General features: G+C 42.8%; 1 protein-coding gene across 2 annotated transcripts in view; it reads left to right on the forward strand.

Moving 5' to 3' along the window:
* The window catches only part of SPATA7 (spermatogenesis associated 7), a 79,505-nt gene that overhangs the window by 46,633 nt on the left and 10,819 nt on the right, over positions 1 to 22,053 (forward strand). For both annotated transcript variants that reach the window (XM_090033851.1, XM_090033852.1), the window contains exons 5-7: positions 393 to 526; positions 16,555 to 17,036; positions 20,291 to 20,354. In XM_090033851.1, coding sequence (XP_089889977.1) covers positions 393 to 526; positions 16,555 to 17,036; positions 20,291 to 20,354 — 680 coding nt within the window. The remainder of the gene's footprint in view (positions 1 to 392; positions 527 to 16,554; positions 17,037 to 20,290; positions 20,355 to 22,053) is intronic.

Consider the following 22,053-nt stretch of genomic DNA (forward strand, 5'->3'; position numbering starts at 1 on the left):
TTAACTGACATTTAACATACATACATACTTATTATTTAAGAATGGGTTTTTTTGCCAAAAGTTTCCATAATTATTCATCCAGACTAAATCAAAAGGGAACATATTTATGTCATGTTAGTCTGGGTCTTCCAATTCCAGTGTAGTCTTGTGTTAGCTGTAGAACTAAAGAATGCTAAATGAAAGAGAATCCAAATCCTGGCTGTTAAGTCACAACATCATTCTTGATATTTTGACAGTGAGAAATTTGTTATGATCATTCTACCCAAACTGCAACCCAATGGAACGTTTTGCTTTTCTGAGTGACTTGAAGTCTGTTGATGCATTTAGAATGAAGAGACCAGTACAGTTCTGTTTGAATCTCACTAATTTTATTCAGTTTTTTCTTTCATCAGTTTCAGATCAGCAACGAAGAGAGAAACTCAGGAAGGAAATAGCCAGGTACAAAAAGGAGATGACTTCAGCTAAAAACTCCTCACGGTCCAGCTCCAGAGGGAGTGGAAAGCCACTGTCATCTACTTTTGAACAGGTACTTGATTTAATATTGTTATAAAGTTTAGGTATTATGGGCCATGGCTTAAAGTCTTTATTTGGCTTTCACTTGCTCCTTGCTAAGGCAAACTCCTATGGATTTTAAAAGGACTTTCAGACCAAGTAAAAACTAAGGAAGAAACAAAGAATTTGGCCTTTTATGTATAAACAAAATGTAAATGATTAACAGTTTATATTCTCTTGTTGACATGCCCCTGAAACTTCCACCTCAGTTTAGATAGGTCCCTGGTAATAACTTACTCCCTAAAGTGGAAATTACCCACATGGAGCTTGAATGTGCAGGCTCTGTTTGGGTAGAGTATGGGGAATTTGAATGAGTGAAATTCAATACACACTCAATTCAGGCCTTGGACATAGGGCTGTTTCAGCCAGTGTGAAAGAGTATTGGACATATCCCTATTTTACAATGCACTGGGGGCAGTGGATTAATATCAGTGCAAATAGAGAATTCATACCCAAGTCTTGGATTGTGTTCAGCCCAAACCTGAAGCAGTCTTATGTGTCAGGTAAGAGCCGAGACCTTTTCTGCAGAAGACAGGAAGGTAGCACTCCGCTCAGCCAATTAATTTTACCTTCTGTATGTAATTCCTGTGCAACACTGAAGAACTAGGGGAAACCATGTGCCAGGCTATTCACAAATTAATTGCTGCTATGGGGGAAGTCAGAAGATTTGTATTCAGTGTCTCTGGTATTGTTAATACAGAAAGTGAAAAAAGTATTGGATGGATAATGATACTTCTGCTGATTAAGTAAGATCTGTTTATTTGTGTTAGACAGTTACATCCTGTTCCATTTCAGTAACAAGCTAGAGAGATGTCCCCTAAAATGTCAGGTACGGATGTCAGATATTATAATACTGGGAAATTTTTGACAATTAATTAGCCAGTACTACAGGTACCTTTCATCAAGAAAAAAGCAATTTGTGTGGTATTTCTGCATTATTGTGTGTGGTTGTGTTTTACAAAATCTACACAACTGTAACTGGCACAGGCATCTGTACAGAGTTTAAGAAGTGTCTTATGCAGAACTGATATTAATTAACACATATGAAGAAAAGTGAACATACTTTTATTTTCCTGTTCTACGCAACTTAGGAATGAAATTCATTGGCTATTGATAACTGCACTTTCACACAGCTGTCATTGCTCAAAAGTGGATCTTTCCCCCCCTTATTTCTTGCCTTCTATTTAACACATATTAAAAGAAAAAGAGAAATTTGCTATTTTTATAAGTTGACTTTTGCTAGCAAGAGGTTTATTCAAATATATGGCATATACTTCCAAGTAAGCAAAAAATAAATTGCCTGGATAGATTATGTTACCTTAGTAAGTGTTATTCACTACCCTGGGGTGGAATTGCATTAACCAGTAAAGAAAGCTTTTATCAACTTAGCATAAAAAAAAATCACATTATTTTTGATATGCTAACTTCAACATGGAGTGCTTGATCTCTTCAGAATTTTTTATCTGTTTAAAGCACGCCAAAAATACTGTAGATTCCCTGGTAATACATAAAACTGCTCATTAGTTTGTTTCTTTCTGCTTGACTGTATTTGACAATTTGAGTAATGACTTTATTAAAGTATAGTGTAATAATACTTCTTCAAAATGTTATGCATGACTCTTGGGTAAGTACAGGCCTGCATAAGAGAGAAATGTCAAACTAAAAATGTGAAATCCCAGATTTTATTCATTGTATTTTTTCCATGTTCATTAAATGCAGACCATCAGTTAAATTTACTCACAAACGGTTCTTGTGCAAGATGTGAGTATACATTAAAGAAAGTATCCTTAGGGTTTGAGAGCGTCGTGGCTACTTGTGTTTGTTTTAATTTCTACCCCCATACATAAAGTTATTTCAAGTAATATCTATCTCACTTAGCACTGCAAATTATTTATAGGTACCTCTCCATCAATATTGAACTTGCATAGTTTCATGGTGACTGCAGAGTAACTGCCAACAAGAACGTTACAGTTTTTCTTCTGTTTGGCAATATTTGAATGAAAAACTGATAAACTGCATGTTTGTGTGCAGACTTTAAAATATGTAAATACAATATTTTAGAAGCAGTCTTGAGGAAGAGCTAAGTGAGCAAAAACAGTAAGCTAAAATCAAGGTGGGGACTTAGTATAGTATGCATCACCTACTCCACAGAACCGCCCATATGCCTGCACTTAATCCAGCAGTAAATGGAAGCTGAACCACAGTAACTTAATGTATTCTAAAATGAAACAAGACAATCACAATTTAGTCATACCTATAGGGTAAATGCAGGCCTGCATATGCAGTTCTTTAGGTAGATGTGGTATCTTTTATTAGGGCAACTAAGTTGGAAAAACAATTCTAACATTGCCTTTTATTGGGGCTACTAAGTAGTTGGAAAAAGCCTTAACACTGCTGTCTGTCTGTCCATAACGCTCTGGGCCAACTGTGCATGTGCAGCCTGGAACCTTAGGACAGACAGACGGACAGGCAGAGGTGGGGGCCGAGGCAGGTGGGGCCAGGCTGTGGTCCCTGCCATGGTGACCGGCTGTGCAGGAGCATGGCTTGCAACCGGGGGGTGTGCCATGTGGCCATGCGGGGGGAGGGGGGCAGGGTGTGCCGGCGCAGGGTGCCAGGACGGGAGTGGGTGGGGGTGGCCGGCAGCACCTGCCAAATGCAGGCCACGGGGTGGGGCACATCCCCCTGCCTGCTCCCTGCACGGCACCCTGCAGCAATGTCCCACACTGCAGGTCAGCACCAAAATACAGGAGGGGCATGGCTCATGGCTGCAGGCAATGGAGCGCATAGGTGGGTTGGTGGGTGTGCATGTAGCTGAGTGTGTGTCATGCGAGTGTGGGTGGGTGTAGGTGTGGCTGTGGGGGGGTGTGGTTGGGTGTGTGTGTGGCATGTGGGTGTGTGTAGCTGGATGTGTGTCTGAGGTGGGGGGCACACAGGGTCAGACACAAAGGGGGGGGTGAGGGGTTGCATGCAGCGGGATGTGGGGCGGCAGCAGTGGGGGGCAGTGGGGTGACACTGTCCCTGCTGCCTGCCTGTCATTCTTGATGGCACTTTGCTAGTTTATTATAATTTTCTAGGTATAGAATCTAATTACTGGAGGCCTGCCTTGAATTTGTCCCCCTTCCACAGTTGCAGCAGGGAAAATAAATCTGGGGTGCCAGGTAGCTTCCATGCCCTCCACCGTACCACTTCATAGAATCCTAGAAAATTAGGGTTGGAAGGGACTTCAGGAGGTCATCTAGTCCCAACCCCCTGCTCAAAGCAGGACCAGCCCCAACTTGGTCATCCCAGCCAAAGCTTTGTCTAGCTGGGTCTTAAAAACCTCCAAGGATGGAGATTCCACAACCTCTCTGGGTAACCTGTTCCAGTGCTTTACTAACCTCCTTGTGAGAGAGTTTTTCCTAATATCTAACCTAAACTTCCCTTTCTTCAACTTGAGACCTTTGCTCCCTGTTTTGTCATCTGCCACCACTGAGAGCAGTTTAGCTCCATCCTCTTTAAAACCACGTTTCAGGTAGTTGAAGGCTGCTATTAAATCCACTCAGTCTTCTCATCTCCAGTTCCCTTAGCCTCTCATCAGAAGTTATATACCTCAGATTGTTCACATACTTTCTGTAGTAGTGGGGCCCAAAACTAGACACAGTACTCCAGATGTGGCCTCACCAGTACTGAATAGAGGGAGAAAATCACTTCCCTCAATCTGCTGGCAACATGTTTAGTAATGCACCCAGCATGCTGTTAGCCTTCTTTGCTACAAGGGCACATTGTTTGCTCACATTCAGCTTATTGTCTACTGTAACCCACAGGTCCTTTCCTGCAGAACTGCTACTTAGCCACTCAGCCCCCAGCCTGAACAAGGATATGGGATTGTTCTGTTTTAGGTGCAGGATTTTGTACTTGTCCTTACTGAACCTCATGAGATTTCTTTTGGTCCAAATCTCCAGTTTGTCAAGGTTTCTCTGAATCCTAGACCAACCCTTCAGTGTATCTACTACTTCCCCTAGCTTGATGTCATCTGTAAACTTGCTGAGGGTGTATTTCATCCCATCTTCCAGGTTGTTGATGAAAATATTGATCAAACCCAGCCTCAAGACCAACCCCTGGGGCACTCCACTTGATACTGGCTACCAACTAGACATTGAGCCATTGATTACTTTCCCCTGCAGCTCTTTCCCCACTCCTTATTGCCAGATCCTACTTTCCCTGAGCACATGGAAGTGAGGGGCAAATTTGAAAACATTGACCTTGAAATACACCTTGAAACAATTTGCATATTGGCAAATTTTTACAGGTACCCATAGATTTAGTTCATTCAGAACTGATGCAATTTACCTTTTTTTCAAACTGTTGCACACTAATCATATGCAACAGACTGATAGAAGGGATGACAGAGGGATTCTGGATGAACTGTTTGAGGCCCTGTTTGGTGATGTTTGCCAGGTATTTAAGGCTGATGAAGAAACAGGAATGTTTGGAAATGGAAAAGAAAGTCATAGCTCAGGTCTGGGAGTGAAGAGGAAGTAAAAATGTATCCAAGGTAGTCGCTCACTGTGAATTTAAGAAGAGCACTGAGGCTTTTTTTGGTAACAGGAGAAGGTGTTGTAGCTTGCTCTGGCCTTTCTGAGTGCCACCCTGGACTTGCAGTACCTATAGGCTCAGTGCTTTTCCCTTTTGGGGGAGCAGCTGCTCTTTTTTTTTTTTTTAAGGGACACACAAGAAAAGGTTCCTATCAGTATATTTGCCCAATATGGGCCACGTGTTTTATGGTCCTGGTCAGTGTTGGCTGTATTTAATCAGCTTCATAGTAGGTTCAGTTGGTTTCTATTACTGAGCACATGCTGCTTTTGCTAACAGTTCAGTGATAGACGATATATTTAATGGGGTTTCCTTGTATACAAATATAAGATGCAGAGGGAAAAAATCTTATCTTGATTTCAAGTAAATGTGGTAGTTACCAAGGAGCAGTCAACACCTGGTCAGTATTTCTCCTCACCACCACCCCCCTTTGATCCCGTAATTTTCCAGACCCTTTGATGATTTTCCATTTTAGTATTGGATAGCACTTAAAATGCCACCTATTTTTAACCAAACTGCTTTTTTTCTGGAGATCTTTTAATTCCCTAGCATACTATTTAGTGCTGGGTGAGTCCTACGAATGCTCATATTCATGGTTCGGAACAAAATGCAACCATCAAATCAGACCTGACCTTACCTGACCCGACCTGGCAATAAACATGATATAGAGTTTTTTTCTTAATTTAACAGAAATATTTTTAATCATTAGGAAGAAAATGTGTTTCTAAAAAGGGGCTCTTTCTAGAAGAATGGGCAGAGGTAGTAATTAGTTATTCTTATTTTTGCACAAAAAACAAGGTAGTATTAAGCACTGTTTAATTCACTAGCTAATATATTATTTTTCAGAAGTTTCCTGAAGTGCTCAAGGAGAAGTATTCTAGTTAATCTATTGGGTACCTCATAATGCATCCTTAGTGTAAGTAACCGGGGTGTAGCTGGTCTGGCTTAATGGTTAGAACACTGAGGGAAAGCAGGGGGCTCAGCCTGGGTCAGAGGGTGGGAGTCATTATACAGAAATGAGGGAAATCCAGGGGCAGATTCCACAGTACAATCCAGGGTCAGGATCCAGGGATCAAATGCCAAGGCGGGGCCCCCAGGGCAAAGTCCAAAAACAGCCAAACTGGAGTCAGGAGTCAGGAAACAGATCCATAGAGGGAAACAAAGCCAAAATCCAGAAATAAGCCAAAAACCAGGGTCAGGAGCCAGGAGGCTTGCTGCAGTAGGACTGTTGACTGGCCTGCAAACCCAGGGCCCCAGCTGGTATTAAATGGGTAGGCAGTAGGGCTGTGCGAAATTTCACTGGCCGTTTCGTTTTGACACTATTTTGACTCATTTCAAGGTGAAAACAGCAAAATCAAAATGAAACACAGGGCTTCGAAACCACCTCAAAACAAATGAGGCTAGTCAAAATACTTCAAAAGTCGAAATGTTTTGACCATAGTGCTGGGGATGGAAGTCAGTCCAGCTGAGTTGACTTCCCACCCCGGCATTAGATCAGGTCATGGCCAAGAAGTCAGCCCAGCTGGGCAATCTCCCCATCCCCACTGCTCGGTCAGATGGGGGCTGGGAAGTCATCCCAGCTGGGGCTGGGGGGGGGGGGCAGGGAGTCACCCCCGGCCTGATCCAGCGCTGTGGGTGGGAAGTCATCCCAGCTGGGCTGACTTCCTGTCCCCCCCCCACCCAATCTAGTACCGGACATGGAAAGTCAGCCCAGCTGGGCTGACTCTCCATCGCTGGTCGATCTAGTGAAACTCAAAACAGAGTCGAAACAGCCTCACTGTTTTGATGAAGCAAACCGGAACAGCTGTTTTGAATCAAAATGAAATTCGATACAAAACGCTGTTCCATGGAAACCTTGAAACTCAAGGTGAAATGGAACAGTGCCGTTTTGCACAGTCTTAGTAGGCAGCACTCCCAGCAGCCAATAAGGATGCTCGCTGCTCCTTAACTGGGGCAGAGTTTGTCAACTGAGGCTTACTGCAGGCATGGCTGCTGAGGTCCTAGGCTTAGGTTGGCCTGTTGGACACTTACGGCAGCATAACCACTGTAATCAACGTTGTTTTTTTAGATGTAGCAGTACATAGATGTGGCAAAAAACCATAAGATGGGCTGCATGCAGATGTTAAAAAAAAATGCTTTACTGAAAGAAGCAGTGCATTACTTCAACCCAGCTCTGCAGCATCTGTATTGATCAGATGCTTCAGTGGGGCTTTTTGCTGCTTTTATCTAACGCTGATTCAATCGGTTATTAGATAAAAGCACCCAAAAAGCCCCACTAAAGCTCCCAGTCTGTACAGATCTTGGGCAATCTGGGTTCTACTAATGCGATGCCTCTTCTGGGCATGTGTGGGGCTTGGTGCAGGAGCACACTGAGTTTGAAATAATGCTCCATTTTGTTTTGTTCTGATATCTGCAAGCAGCCATAATTTCTAAATATGCCTCTTGAAAGATATGGTAGGGCAGAGAACTGTCATCACACAATGTAATCACGCTACTACTGCTCTATTGACATTTTCAGTTTAAGAATACTTAAACAAAAGGTGTGCCTGCCTTGAATCATACTTCTTGCCCAATAAAATTTGCCCTTGTAAAATGTATATATCCAGCTCAAAGTAATGTGTGTGTGTGTGTGTGTGTGTGTGTGTGTGTGTGTGTGTGTGTGTATTATCACCTGTAATTCTGGCAAGGTGAATGTCTGGATGGATTTATCTGCCAAAAATGTGCTAATCAGCTTTGATTTATGCACCTGACTTTCTATTTTTGAACAGCTTCATTCATTAGTATTCACTTCTCATACATACTGGTTAGTCCGGTATTCTTTTTTTCCTCATTTTTCACTCTTTCTTGTGATTGCATTTATTATTATTTAAGGCTGTAGTAGGACACAGAGGTATCAGTCTCAACTAGTGCTCTGTTGTGTGTGTTGTACAAACACAAAGGTAAAAGTCATCATTCCCCCTAAGAGCTGTATTGTATGCTGTTGAATGTGCTCATACCTCTAATAGTCTATTCAGCATGTCATCTTACACATAGAGCCAACTACATGAAGGAATAAATACAGTATTGTTTGCTCCAGAATGACCCACTACTAGATTGTTTTTGTGTAAAAACTGTCATTCAAAATTAACCATTCATAGGCTGAAATTTGCAACTACAAGTTCTTTAGATGTAATGGCTACAATTAGAACAGTAATATTCATGGGCGACTGGTGCCTTCCGAGTCTGGGGGGGGCACCAGATCACTGACTGGGGCTGGAGGGTCCCCCCAGCGGCCAGTCATCAACCAGGGAGGGAGGGTCCTCCAGCGGCAGATCACCAAGCCCGAAATCACCAGCAGCAAAACCGGAAGTGCACTTCTGCTGGCACTTCTGGTTTTGCAGCTGGCATTTCAGGGGGTGCACAGCCAATCTCAGGGGGTGCATGTGCACCCGCATGCACCCCCTACGCATCACCAATGGTAATACTACATGTTTCATTCTTTAAAAAGTTACTGTGGTGACTGAATTTCAAAACCCCAGCTTCTGTTACACCTACACACAGATTCTTTGTCTTACTTTTTACTAAACTGAGGGTGCATCTACATGTTCAATTAATTTGAAGCAATAAATTCTGGTTCATATTATGCCAGAGTTTATTGCTCCCAGCCACCACATTTGAATGTGTGCCCAGGACCACAGCACACTGAGATGGATTGGAGCAGCTCTGGCTGATAGGGGGCTCACGGGTCAGACTGCCAACCTGACGAGGTGCTTCAGTGCAGGACTAGCTGGCAGGCAGCCCCTGCACTGAAGCTCCCTCTTTCCCCAGCCAGCCCCATCAGTATCCATGCATGCATTGCTGCACAGTAAATAACTCCACTGTAGGACAATACTTGTATTTAAAAGTACTTTCCTACAGCAGAGTTTATTAGTTTACGACAGCTTAATAGGGCCACACATGTAGATGGGGAGACTTTACTGCAGAGTTAATTAGGCAGCTCCACAGTGTCTTATAGATATGCCTAGGTTGACCTTAGAAAGCACTTAAATCAGCATGATAAAAATGTTTAACAGTGTCTGTCACTCAAAGGTGTCAGATGTTTCCTGGCACGTAGAAGAGGAGATAAATGGGGTAACACCATGTAGGGCATTGGATGGGATACAGAGGGCAAACAATTGACAAAGTAACAGTAAACATAACTTAGAGCAGTCTCAAGGCAAATCCCTGTTCTAGGTGAGGACATAGATCAGGGAAAGCATAAAAATAGATTAGACTCACCTTTTGCTCTCATCATACAGAACAAATGAGAGCAATTGGAAAAGAAAATCAGAGGAGCAGTTTATTAATTTTCATGGAGGGCACTATTTCCCAGTGTAACATTGTGATTCTTCAAGACAGAGCTTTCCCCCACTTCAGTAAAACCTGGTATTAGATTGCATTTGCAGCATTTCTAAGGTTTCTAGAGCCAACCTATTTCATGATAGCTCTGCAAAGTGTCTGATATGCAGGAAGCTTTGTGGCTTGTTTTGTAGAGTCATGGTTATTCAATAGCAGCCTCTGTGTTACAGATTCTTTTGTTTCTGAAGAACCAACACTCTGATACTGTTTTAGCAGCTAAGTGACTTCTTTTTTTTTTAAATTATAGTTGTGGGTTAGAGTCTAAATATGATTCCAGAGGAGAGAAATCCCAGAGAAATTCCTTTTTTTTTTTTTTTTGGACCTGAGATTTTCTATAAATCTTACCAATTTCTTCAGTCTATGGTGACCCAAAAGCTGTCAGAAATGATAGCTTCCTTCATTTTTAGCTTCAAATGGCATTCATAACAACAACTTACTTATATGGCACCTAGATAGACAAGGTTCTTTGGGTGAATCTGAAATCTTTTATTAGACCAACTTAAATCATTGGCAAAAAATTTTCTTAGCAAGCTTTCAGGTTCAAAAACCTTTTGTCAGGCTGAGGAAGCCTCTGCAGTTGGTGTGTGTTCTTCCTGGATAGAATGAATAGAAGAACACACACCAACCCCAGAGGCTTCCTCAGCCTGACAAAAGGTTTTTAAACCTGAAAGCTTGCTAAGAAAATTTTTTTCCAGTGATTTAAGGTGGACTAATAAAAGATATTAGATTCACCCAAAGAACCTTGTCTGCTTATGTCTTTAGATCAACATGGCTACAACCTACACCCCTGTTATATGGCACGTTCATCCCAGAAGTTCCCAAAATACCATACAGTCCATATGCACAGAGCACCACTGAAGTGTAGCCATCCCTGGGGTAGATAACCGCAACCAGGAGGACAGTATAGTAGCATATAACTCACCCACAAATGCTTACATTTTGACAGTTGTTACAGTATCTTTTAAGCTGTCATGAAAGATCCACTTCTTTTGAACTGCATGAAACTTTGTGTATCCACCTCTGAAGGGTCTGATTTTATCCTGCTAGGAGTCAAATTTGTGATGCAAGCAAGATGAGATACTTCAGAACCAATGCTCAGACCATCCTATTCATGGGTGCTTCTGACTGGTAATGGAAAATTTCAGGATACACAGCCATGCCAAAAGCCAACCTAGATTCCTGGGTTATTTTTTTAACTGTCCCCTAACCATGACTCCCAAAGAGTAAATCACAGCCAATTTTAAGTTATGATAGGGTAAAGAAACAATTGTCTTGGTTTACCTTTGATTTTGGTGGTGTGATAAGAAGCAACTCTGCAAAAGTCAGGAAAGTTACACTGACATATAAAAGCCATGTAGGATGGAGACCCAGTACATTTCTCTTTATTATTGTTGCAACTTTTTGTTTTAAAAAGGGATGGGAGAAAAATGGCTGGTCACTTTCACTATGTAGCATGTGTTTTTGCTATGTTTTGGAAAAAATAAAATAGCAGGTGTGACCGTTTTGAAACGTGCTAGTGTGCAAGAAATATATACTAGAAATGCTTTTAATTTTTAAATTCTGTTAATTCCAGATGCACTATATGTGCATATATAGCAAGATCAACCGGCTTGAAACATTTACGTATATTGACATTAATGTTCTTAGGATATATTATATTCAAATTAGCATTGTCTAAGCGAAATACTTGGACTCCTAAGGAAACACAGATACCTCTTAAATAGCACCCCTGCATATATAGTAAATACAAACATTGAAAACAAGGTGACCTCCACTACATAATTAAAACTAATTTTTCTTTGCTGGGCAGAGTTAAAATCTCTCATGCAGTCCCAAACGGAATGTTTGCAATTCTTTCTCTGTAATGGCAAAAGTGTTGCTACTTTCATTTTCTTCTTTAGATAAATCTCCAGTGGTAAGATGTGTCATAACAAAACCAGATAATATATGCATTTACAGTTTGATTGTTTATACAGAAAGAACTGTTTAAATTTCCAAATCTGTTGATTACATGCAGGCCGTGTCTACATTAGACACTGACTAGTTAGTAGCCTGTGACTACTGCGCAGTAGTGTCAGGTGGCAGAAAGTATGACATGACACTACTGCACAGCAGTCTCAGGCTAGTGCACAGTTAGTGTCACAAAAAAGTCATTTGGCAGTGCTACTGCAGAGAAACTCCAGTTACTGCAGTCATACAGGTACTAAATGACTGTGCAGTAATGACCGTGCAGTCGGCATCTCATGTAGATGCGCATGGCCACTTAATGGCAGAGTTTAGAGATTCCTTTTATTCCAGCTGACACCCCTTGTGCCATGAAATTTGTGAGCTAGTTCCTGGACCCTGAGGGAATGTCTTTGTACCTCCTTGACAGTACTAAGAAACCTTAAAACTGACATGTTTGGAGAACTGCACATTGCCCCAGTTGCAGGGGACGGGGTACTTCATTGGTTTCTATAGGAAGATAATCTCAGGTGTGTCTATAGTATTGCACTGGTCCAGCAATCCCTGACAGGTGTAAGAATTTGGCCCCAGCAGCCCCAGAAATAGGGAGAAAGAAAAAATGGGATGCTACCATCTTTATTTTTTTTATTCCCCTTTAATTTGTGCCAGATTCAAGGACTAGGTCCCACTGGATTTTCATGAGGTATAATCAGTGGAGTAATTGGTCCAGAACCCATAACAACCAAAGAAATAGTATTTATTTTAGATACTACTTCAGAGTTCCCACTTGTCAAAGGTTACCATAGGCTCCCAAAGTATGATTTACTGTGTGGCTTATTTTCACAGATTCATAGAAAATTTGGGTTCGAAGGGACCTCAGGAGGTCATCTAGTCCAATCCTGTGCTTAAAGCAGGACCATTGCCAACTAAATCATCCCAGCCAAGGCTTTTCCTACCTGGGTCTTAAAAACTTCCCAAGATGGAGAAACCACAACCTCTCTGAGTAACAAGTTCCAGTGCTTTACTTTATTTTGAGAAGTGCCTATACCAGTTGTTTTTATAACTGGTAGGCAATTTGCAATTTGCTTTCAAAAACATTCAAATAGGTGGGTTCCAAAACTTTCCAGTGTTATCTGTTTTCCATAGTGCTGAACTACAGCTGCAACTATTTTACATTTAAACAATCACTCTGGTAAACCTTATTATGCTGCCTGCTAACACAGGCATTTGTTTGGTATTGTTATTGCAGGTTATCAGTTCAGCACTTAATTGTGCTGCAGCAATACAATGAAGTTGGCTCACATGAAACACCATCAAGAAGGGTTTATTTCATTTCTACTAACTGTAAAAACATTAGCTCTTTGCCTTAGTCATTAGCATGTAAACACATTTCAAATATTTTCTCTGACTAGACTACTTGTACCTTCTTTATTAAATTTAGAGAAAAGTGGAAAGAGGGAATATGGGGAAGAGGTATTATATGAGCATAGTGTGGGCTGTGATTTATTTTTGATGGTATCCCTTGTTTGGGTTTTTTTTAAATACATTTTAAGCAGTGTTATTAATGTGTTGCAGTAGCAATGTTGATTACCTGAAGTTTTAACCTAAAATGCCATGCAGTCTTGAGATTTCAGCATGGATCAGTCTTGAGATATCAGCAAGGATATCATGGAAAAATGAAGTAAACCAAGGATTTTACCTTTACTGAAGGCAAACGCAGATTTCTCATTTTACTAGAGAAACCTGTGGATTTTGCAGTTTTACAATAAACTCTCTGCAGGCTGGCAGAGTTGCAGCCTGCAAGGGGCTGGGAGGGAGTGGGAGGAGGGCAATCAGGCTGGGGGCACCATGTGCATGTACATACACATGGCCCAGGCAGCCTGGAGAGCAGGTCCCGCCAGTAACTGTGGGGGTGAGAAGGGGATTGAGGTCCCCAAAATGAGGGAGGGACGGAGTTGGACAGAGCTGGGGCTGGGGCTGCGGCTGCTGCCCAGGTGGGTGATGTGTGGGGCCTGTGGCTGCAATACGCAGCTGCAGAGCCCCAGCTGGGAGCGGGATGGGGCCATGGGATGCTCATCTGGGGGGTGAGAGAGTGGAAGAGTGGAGCTGGCTCCTCGGTGCAGCAGTCACTGCCAGGGAGAACCCATGCCCCTAGATCTGTGTGCGGGTAGGGGGCAGGGCAGATGCGAACTTGGGCTCCCGCCCTGCTGCCTTCCCCTGGGGCCTCTGCAGCCTGGCAGGCATGACCCAGCACTGCAGGGAAGAGTGTGGCCATGCAGGAAAGCTGAAAGCTCCACACTGACTTGGTGATGCATCCCCTGCATGTGCAGCATCTTTGAGGGGCACAACCCCATGCCACTGCCCTCACTGCAGCTACTTATGCAGGGGATGCATCTCCAAGGCAGCGCAGAGCTCAAGAGGTTTCCTGTGTGGCCCCACTCTGCCCTGCAGTGCTGGGTCACACCCGCTGGGCTGCAGAGGCCCCAGGGGAGGGCAGCAGGGCAGAAGCCCACAGCATGCAGTCTATACCCAACCTGTGCACATATCTGGGGGGCACAGATCCCTCCTGCCCCCCAGGAGTGCAGGCTGGAGCGGTGAGCTGTCCTCCCCACCCCCAGCCCGCAGCAGGGTGGAGTTGGGCTCCTCTCAGCTACAGTAGACACTGCCTCCTGCTGGAGGCAGAGGGCTACGGATGCAGGTCCCTTGCCCCATAGCCCTGACAGCTGGGGGGCCCCTGCAGCTGGGATGGGGATCAGGGCCTGTGGGTGGGGGGTAGGGGGCACAACCAGTACCAGGAGGCTGTGGGGAGTGAGAGGCACAAGCAGGGCTAGGGGAGAACTGGCAGGGGTAATTTTAATCACAGATTTTGTGGGGTTTATTAGAGAATTTGAGATTTTTTATCAGAGAACTTGCGATTTTTTTTTATCAGGGAAAACCAGGATTCCTGGGTAGCAGAGACACAAAGATTAATTAATAGTTATTGGGAAATAATGCAAATTTTTTTATACAGCAGGAAGTCATATTGCCTAGAGCAGGATTACCAAACTGTAGTACGCATACTCTACGGGGTGCGCCAGGTATCTCGGGGGGAGGAGGGGGAATGCGAAAGAAATTGTGTTATGGTGGATTTAATTTTCATTATAATAATACTTGGCATTTAAGGAGGTAAAATATAAAATGTATACTGGTAGGGATACGCAGGCAGCTTCTAAATTTGGAAGGGGGTATGCAATAAGGAAACCTCTGGCCTAGAACTTTAAAAAATGCTGTTGTTTGGGGAAGGCAAAAGCAGGAGGTGTACCATGGGGAGCCATTCTACTTTTAGGAACAGTTTGGTTTATTTTAGTTCTAATGTTTATGATTCTCTGATGTGAATCATGTATCTTAATAGTTGCCAGACTGCACACTACAGCAGACAAAATGTTCAGGAATTTGCTCATTCTTGTTCATTTTCAGTGGGAGACTAGAAGCGTCTCATGCATATCTGGAGATTATTCTACAAAAGGTCCACAGCTACTAACAGCACTTCCCACAATATTAACCTTGTGCCATCAGTTCCTTATGCCATCTTATTAGTAGAGGAAAGTTGCACACCCACCCTTCACTGCACATTTATCAGCTTATTTTTAATTTATTCTTGAATGTTAATTTTAAATAATGAAGAAACCCAAGAGACCTTAAGTGCCTTCCTCTACTCAAGCAGCACAAAGCAGGCTTAACCGATTGAATCTGCCCTCCTGGCAGATTCTTCCCTCACAAAGCAATTTTCAGCAGCCGTGCCACCCCCACACAGCCCCCAGAGAGGGAGCATGGCCAAGATATCTCTAAGCAGTGGCAATACATGGTTGCTGGAATAGTCCTTGTCCCTGGCACCTGTCATAGATTAGAGCAGTTATCAGGCTACTTCACTTCAAACCAGAAACTAGTTTAGGACCAGGCAGTTTGGAGATAAGTGGCATAAAGTCACTTTGGTAAATACTCACAAACCTGCTCTGGGCAGAGCTTGTATAAGCCCAGGACCTGTGTTCAAACACTGAAGACTTTATTTTAGTGATGGAGAGAGCAAAATACTGCCTGTTTGTGTCTAACAACATAGATACTGTCTTGAATTCTGCTACAACACTGGCATGTCACCCAATACAATCCTCTCTTTTATGTTTCAAAGTGACAATACTTCATCTAAACAAACTCTCAGCTGAAATTATAATAAATACTTTGCATTTTCAGTTAGTTCCTATGCAAATATCAATGAATTGTCTATATATCATTTAGATGGGTGACGATGTTCTTTACTTCCTGCCTTAAGCTCTTGTGTGTGACTGGTGTGCACTGTGACACAGAAACTTCCTGTACTGAATTAGATGTAGCTCCATTTTTATGTCAGCCAATATATATAAATTGAGAACCAAAGGCCAGTTATAGCTCTCTGATTCTGTGTCCCAGCCCAAGTTAGTGCTGCTCCCAAGCTGGCCAAATATTTGAGCTGGCAGTGGTTCCCTGTGAGCTATCCATTATCTGGAGATAGCTGGAATGGAACATGCTCCCATGTGAACGGGCTTTGGGAGGGAGGCATTGGGCCAGGTCAGACTGGTTACACACCTGCTGGAGGATTCCCCACTGTAATGAAATACCTAGCAGGGGAATTGCAGGTCATTTCCACTCGCCGTTCTCTGTCCATGCAGCACAAAGGGAGCCAATTTGGTCAGTGAAGGTATTAACTTTTTTTTCTTTTGGCTTTTTAAAGTATATTCAGCTATTGGACTGAAAAGAAATAAACCTGTGGCTTAATGCACAGGCTAAAATGCTGAGAGTTGGCATCTTTTCAGCCTCTCTGTGGCTATTTTGAGTGTAAAAAGTAACATTTTAAGTGTTAATCTCCACCTTCCAGGCCTTTACTCTTGTAATTCTTCACCGGTTAGAGGTGACAAAAAATATCAGCTGTAACACTTCTTTGTAACAGATTTAACTTTGCTGAAAGGCAAAACCATTCAGAAAAACACCCTGGCAGCTTGGTAAAACTGCCATAGGAGCAGCAGAGACCCCCAATGAGCAAAGCTGTTGTCTGCTTGCTTAGCAATTAAATCATGTTTTAACTTTGTGTTTTCCTAGGTTTCCTGTGAAACAGAAGACAATGAGCAGCTATCTCCCTGCACACAAAATTCACAGAAGTATTTATCTAGGTCATTGTCATTTTCAGACAGGCAAGGCCTGGATGTCTCCAGTCCCACAAAGTGCGGCAGGAAAGATACTCAGAAAACATCTAATGCCTCTGCCTCTAAGTCAAGTGTCAGTAATTCAAGTCCATTGAGAAAACACTCTGAGGTTTCATATAGTTTCTCTGCTGATAGTGTTATGAGCGTTGGTCATTCACACACACAGCAGGAGGCTGAATGCAAACTCTATAGTGGTGATCTCCTAGATAAGCATTCAGATCTCTTTACTGACAACCACCAACCATTCACACCGCGCACCTTAAAATCAGAAGCAAAATCTTTCTTGTCAGAGTACAGGTACTACACTCCTGCTAAAAGAAAAAGGAAGAACATTCGCAAGCAGCAGGTGGAAGCAGAAACACAGACTGATGTAAGCAGGTACAGAAATTAAAATTTTCTTTTGAAATAGTGTGGTTTGTTAATCAGACAAGGCTTTTCATAAGGCTAAAAACTACACCAAATTCTGCCCTCTTTTACCCAGTTAGAAATCTAGGAAAATGAAAGTGAGATCCTTTGACTTATTATTATAAAACTTAGAACAGAACAACTTGGCCTGCTCTTTTTAAGAACCTCTAAGATTCATTCCATTCTGCCTCATAGATCTTGGGCCTGATTCTTTACTGCCTTGTATCCTGTGTTGTCATTTATACCAATACAATTTAGGTTTGAAACGCTACCATGTCCAAACTGCATTGTACTTGAGGGAATTTGCATTGGTGTAAATAGCAGCATGTGTTGGTAGGAAATCAAGGAGCACGCCCTGTGTCTTTGCTCTCCCGGTCCTCTCTCTCTGATATGTACTAGTGTTGGTGGCACACAAACCTTCCACTCGGCAGCCCCTGCCATCTCAGGCAGTTCTCTAATTCTCCAGTTCCTTTTTTAAAAATCTTATAAAGTGATTCAAAGATTCCTTTTCTGTCCTTTTTTTTAATCTTATAAAGTGATCCAAAAATGCCTTTTCTCTCCTTGAATATCTTTTCATTGCCCTTTTAAAAACAAGACACAATAAAAGTGTGAATCTGTGTTTTTGTTAAATTATTTAGGCTATAATTGGTATGAAGCATTATGTACAAAATCAATTGCCTTTGCCTGTGTTGTGTTCTTTCCAAAGTAATAATCCCTTACTGTCTTAGGGTCCCAGTCTCTTCAATGCCTGTATCCCTAACTCTCCTTTTTTTCCTTTCTCTCTCTCTTAGGATAATTTTTTTCTCATGTATCAGATCACTCTTAAGATGGTTACTGGGAGATCTACCATCTTTTGAGGGAATAGAGGATAATCACAGGGTGCCAGTCATGGGAGGGGGTGAATGGCTCAGCTCCCACTGAAGTTCATAGGAGTGCTAAGAGCGCCATAATCTCACGGCTGAATCCACAGAGTTGAATTTGGAGCAGTGACTTCAGCACTCCTGAAACCACTTGGCAGAGAATTAAAAGTAGGAATGTAATTTTCCAACACCTGGGAAGATCTCAGCTGTTGCCTGCAGTCCAGCTGATTAAACTAGGGCACCAGATCTGAAATCCGAGCTTACCTAGTGGGTGTAATTTAAATGATTTAACAGTCACATTTGCAAGACACTCTATGAGCCTTTCTTCTTTCCATCTCCTCTGTTAACTTTATCACTCTCTTATGACACAGGCTGTGATCAAAGTACTGTGGTCTAATTATATTTCAACACAGATGAAATGCCAAAATATCATTAGGTATATTAACATTTTTGGAAAGGCAGCCATTTTATTAAGGCAGGTACACGCCTCACATAGAATTCCTATTAATAACAAGGGGAGAATGGGCATTTTAACATCTGTTTAAAATAAACATCCATTTCTCTCACTTGTCTGTAGCAAAAAGGCAGATAAAAGAAACTTTAAAGCAATTGTATTTATACAGTGTTCTGAATTTTTCAGAAAACATCATTTTTGTTTCTAATACATGAATTTTGGATGCTTCAACCTAATCATTTAAATTATAATTCTTAAGCTTCTTAGGCTTCCGTGAACCTTTTTGAGCATTTCTACTGCATTTTCATTTTACTTTTTCCTTGTTAAATTAAAATTTGAAGTTTTTGATCAAGAAGGGCAATGTATTGGGCAAAATGAACTCTCTGGGCCATTTTTTCCCCTATTTTTCTTTTTTTTTTAAATCTGAACGCCAAGCTGCAGAATTTCTGTTTTCTTCTTTACTGCATTTTCCTGTGCTGGAAGAGAGTTGAGGCTTGCTGCTTTTATTCTATAGATTTTATGAGACTGGGTGTGTCTACATGTGCATTAAGGTGCTTTTTTTAATGTACATTAACTTGAGTACCTCCAATGTGAGGTACTAAAGAAATGCACATTAGACTGCATTAATGTGCAGTAATGAATGCATGTGGTTTTCAAGTTATGCTTAATGCACAGTAGCCTATTTTACTGCTTATTAGCATAATCACCTGTTTTTTTTACATGATGCTTTAATGCACAGTAAAATAGGCTACTGTGCATTAAAGCACATATGTAGACATGCCCACAGAGTGATAACTTACAAAGTTGCATATTTCTACCATTGACTTGCTGAGGATGAATCCCACACATCACCCCTGATGTGTTTTATGTTGAAGTATAGGATAGTTTCCACTTCCAACTATTCTGAATGTTCTATTTACTAGGCCTGTGCGAATGGGGAAGTATTCAATTTGGATTCGGATTCAGCCAATCTGGAGGACAGTGATTCGATTCGGTGATTCGAATCACTGTCCCCATTCAATTTGGCTGAATCAGAATTGGAGATCTGGGGCTGATTCAGAGATACAGATCTACTGGGAACCCAGGCAGGGGGAGCCGCAGAAGAAGCCCCCATGGCTGCCCTGCCCAACTCCAGCCCCAGCCCCCGCCCGGCCCCAGCCTTCCTCCATTTAAAACAAACAAAAAAAAGCCCCACGCTCACCTGGTGCAGCAGGGGCTGTGGGGGCTCTGGGACCTCCTGGCAGACCCCCCCACCGTGCAGACCTCACACCCCAGTTTAAAGTGCCAGGAGGCTCAGGTCGGGTGGGGTATGGGGCTAGGAAGGGCAGCCATGGGGGCTTCTCTTGGTAGCTCCCCCCGCCTAGGGAGAGGCAAGCACAGCTGGAGAAGCCAGGGGAGAACCTGTAGCTACCCGACTATGCCTGCCTCTCTGTGATGGATCCAAATCTCTGAATCTTTTCTGAATTGATTCAAAGGATTCAGATTCAATTCGGACATTTTAATGGGTCTCCCGATTTGATTTGGATTCAGAGATTAGGCCACTGAATCAGGCCAAATTCTGGATCAAATCAGTGACTGCAGCTTCGCACGTCCTACTATTTACCCTCAGTAACTATCCAGTCAGGAGATGGATTTAGATGATCTAAAAATGACTTTATTGCTTTAAATGTTGGCAAACTGAAAACTGACAATCACTTGCTTTTCATATTTAAGTAGCAGCCATGGCACATATTTTCAAATCTGTCAGAGGGATATGAATGCCCAGTTCCCTTTAAAATTGATGGACATTGAGTGTTCCTATCCCCAAGGTGACTTTAAAAAATCCAAGCCTATGTTATGGAAAGTAGACTATTGGCCTATGATGTCCATATATTGTGAGCAGTCTGTCTAATATTTATTTTTTAACTTTGTAGTTTTCAATCTGAGTCGAAAGCATCTGAGAGAAAAGTTACTGACTTCCAAAAGATCATAACACAGGTAATAAAAAAGTATATTTATCAATCATCTAGATGTTTACAAAACATCCTTCAGCATGGTAGCAGAGCACATATTTCATCTGTCACTGCAGCTTAGAGCAAAATCCAGTTTCATTTTCTAGATGGGTTGACAGCTGAATTCACCATGTTCAGAGGCCTGGGTTCCAAAGAAATGAGAGGGAATGATAAGAAATAGGCCCTTGGCAGATGGTCATTTAAAGGTGCCATAGGATCTGATTCACAGTCCTAACAATCAAGCTTCCTGCCATGCTGCATGTGTATGGCAGGAAGTGCAATTCTGGGTAGAGGATCAGATCTCCATTGCACCCTATTGCCAGTACAGAAGGAGCCTGGGATCATGGTCCTGGGCTCCCCCTGCACCAGCAAATAGGAAGCCAGTCAGCTGATCACCTATCTTAGCCTCAGGAGCACAATGGATTCAAGGCCTCCGCTGTGCCCTAGAGGCTAGGAGCCCCAGTTAGCTGTCAATCCCAGCCTCCAGGTTCAGCAGAATCTAGGAGCACCTGTACACACCACAGGTTTTAATTCTCATTAAATTAAATAGATTTATAAAATCTAAATTTGTTTATTTTAGAGCATCACATCTATGTTTACATGCACTAGGTTTTCAAACGAATTAAACCTTAGAGAGTCGCATTTGTGCTTACACGTGTCATGTATTGCAGTCCCTTGTGGACCTGTAGGACACCGCCTTCCGCTCGACTAGGATGATATATATTGTAATTGATGATCTACACGCCCACGTTTTTCCTGCCACAACTTGATGTTAATGGAGTTGGTTCATTACCTGTACATGTAGTCCAATTAGTAGTCTCACCGTTGTCCCGTGGGGTCCTGCGCTCCTGAGGGCTCTGCCACCCCTACACCCTCGCCCGTTCCACCGGGGTCTAACCAGCCAGTTGGTCCTGCCACGTGTTCCAATCAAACAACCAACAAAAGACCAAAAAGAAAACAAGAAAGCAGAGAAGGCTCTCCTGGCCTGTGTCAATGTTCCTGCTGTTTGCAGCCAATATCTAAACCAAAATTGATCTTCGTGTGGCCAGTCCCTCTTTGGTGGCTGTCTCTCTCAGAGCCTCTTGTGGAGGTCACCACGACTTCTTTCATCACCGTGAGCCCATCTCTAACACCATCTTATTGGTTTCTGCCACTTTTACATGTATTACTGTACCGTGAAAGTCTATGCTGCCCCTCTATTACGGTTATTATGGTACCACCTTCCCTGCTGGGCTCTGCCAGCTCCCAGCGTGTAAACAAACAGTTCTGTGCCCCGCAGGGTTAGTAGACTTGGCTCTAAGTCCCCGCTGTGGGTTTTACTCTCTGCAAGAGTCTCCTACCAGCACTCCACGTCGCTTTCAGAGTTCCCTGCAGCATGTGCCGGCTCGCTCCTCCTTCTACTCTTTCCAGTCCTGCGCTCCTCTCGCTTTCCTGTCCCGGGCTTTTCTTTATACTGGCGCAGGAGTTCTCTGCCCCTCCCCTCCCAAAACACCTGGGTAAGGGAGATTTCTGCCGGGCTCCTGGGGCTGCGGACCTGGGGCCGCTGAGCTGTTGTTTAGCCTGTGTGCTTTGGAGCCCTGTGGCTCCTTCTCTCTCTCACAACACGCACTAGGTTTTCAAACAGATTAAACCAGGTTCCTGGCTGGTGCTGCAGGAGGGCAGGATGGTCCAATGCTGTCTCTTCC

The sequence above is a fragment of the Crocodylus siamensis genome, chromosome 2, assembly GCF_052110815.1.
Source record: "Crocodylus siamensis isolate JL-2025a chromosome 2, ASM5211081v1, whole genome shotgun sequence".
In the NCBI taxonomy this organism is placed as follows: domain Eukaryota; kingdom Metazoa; phylum Chordata; order Crocodylia; family Crocodylidae; genus Crocodylus; species Crocodylus siamensis.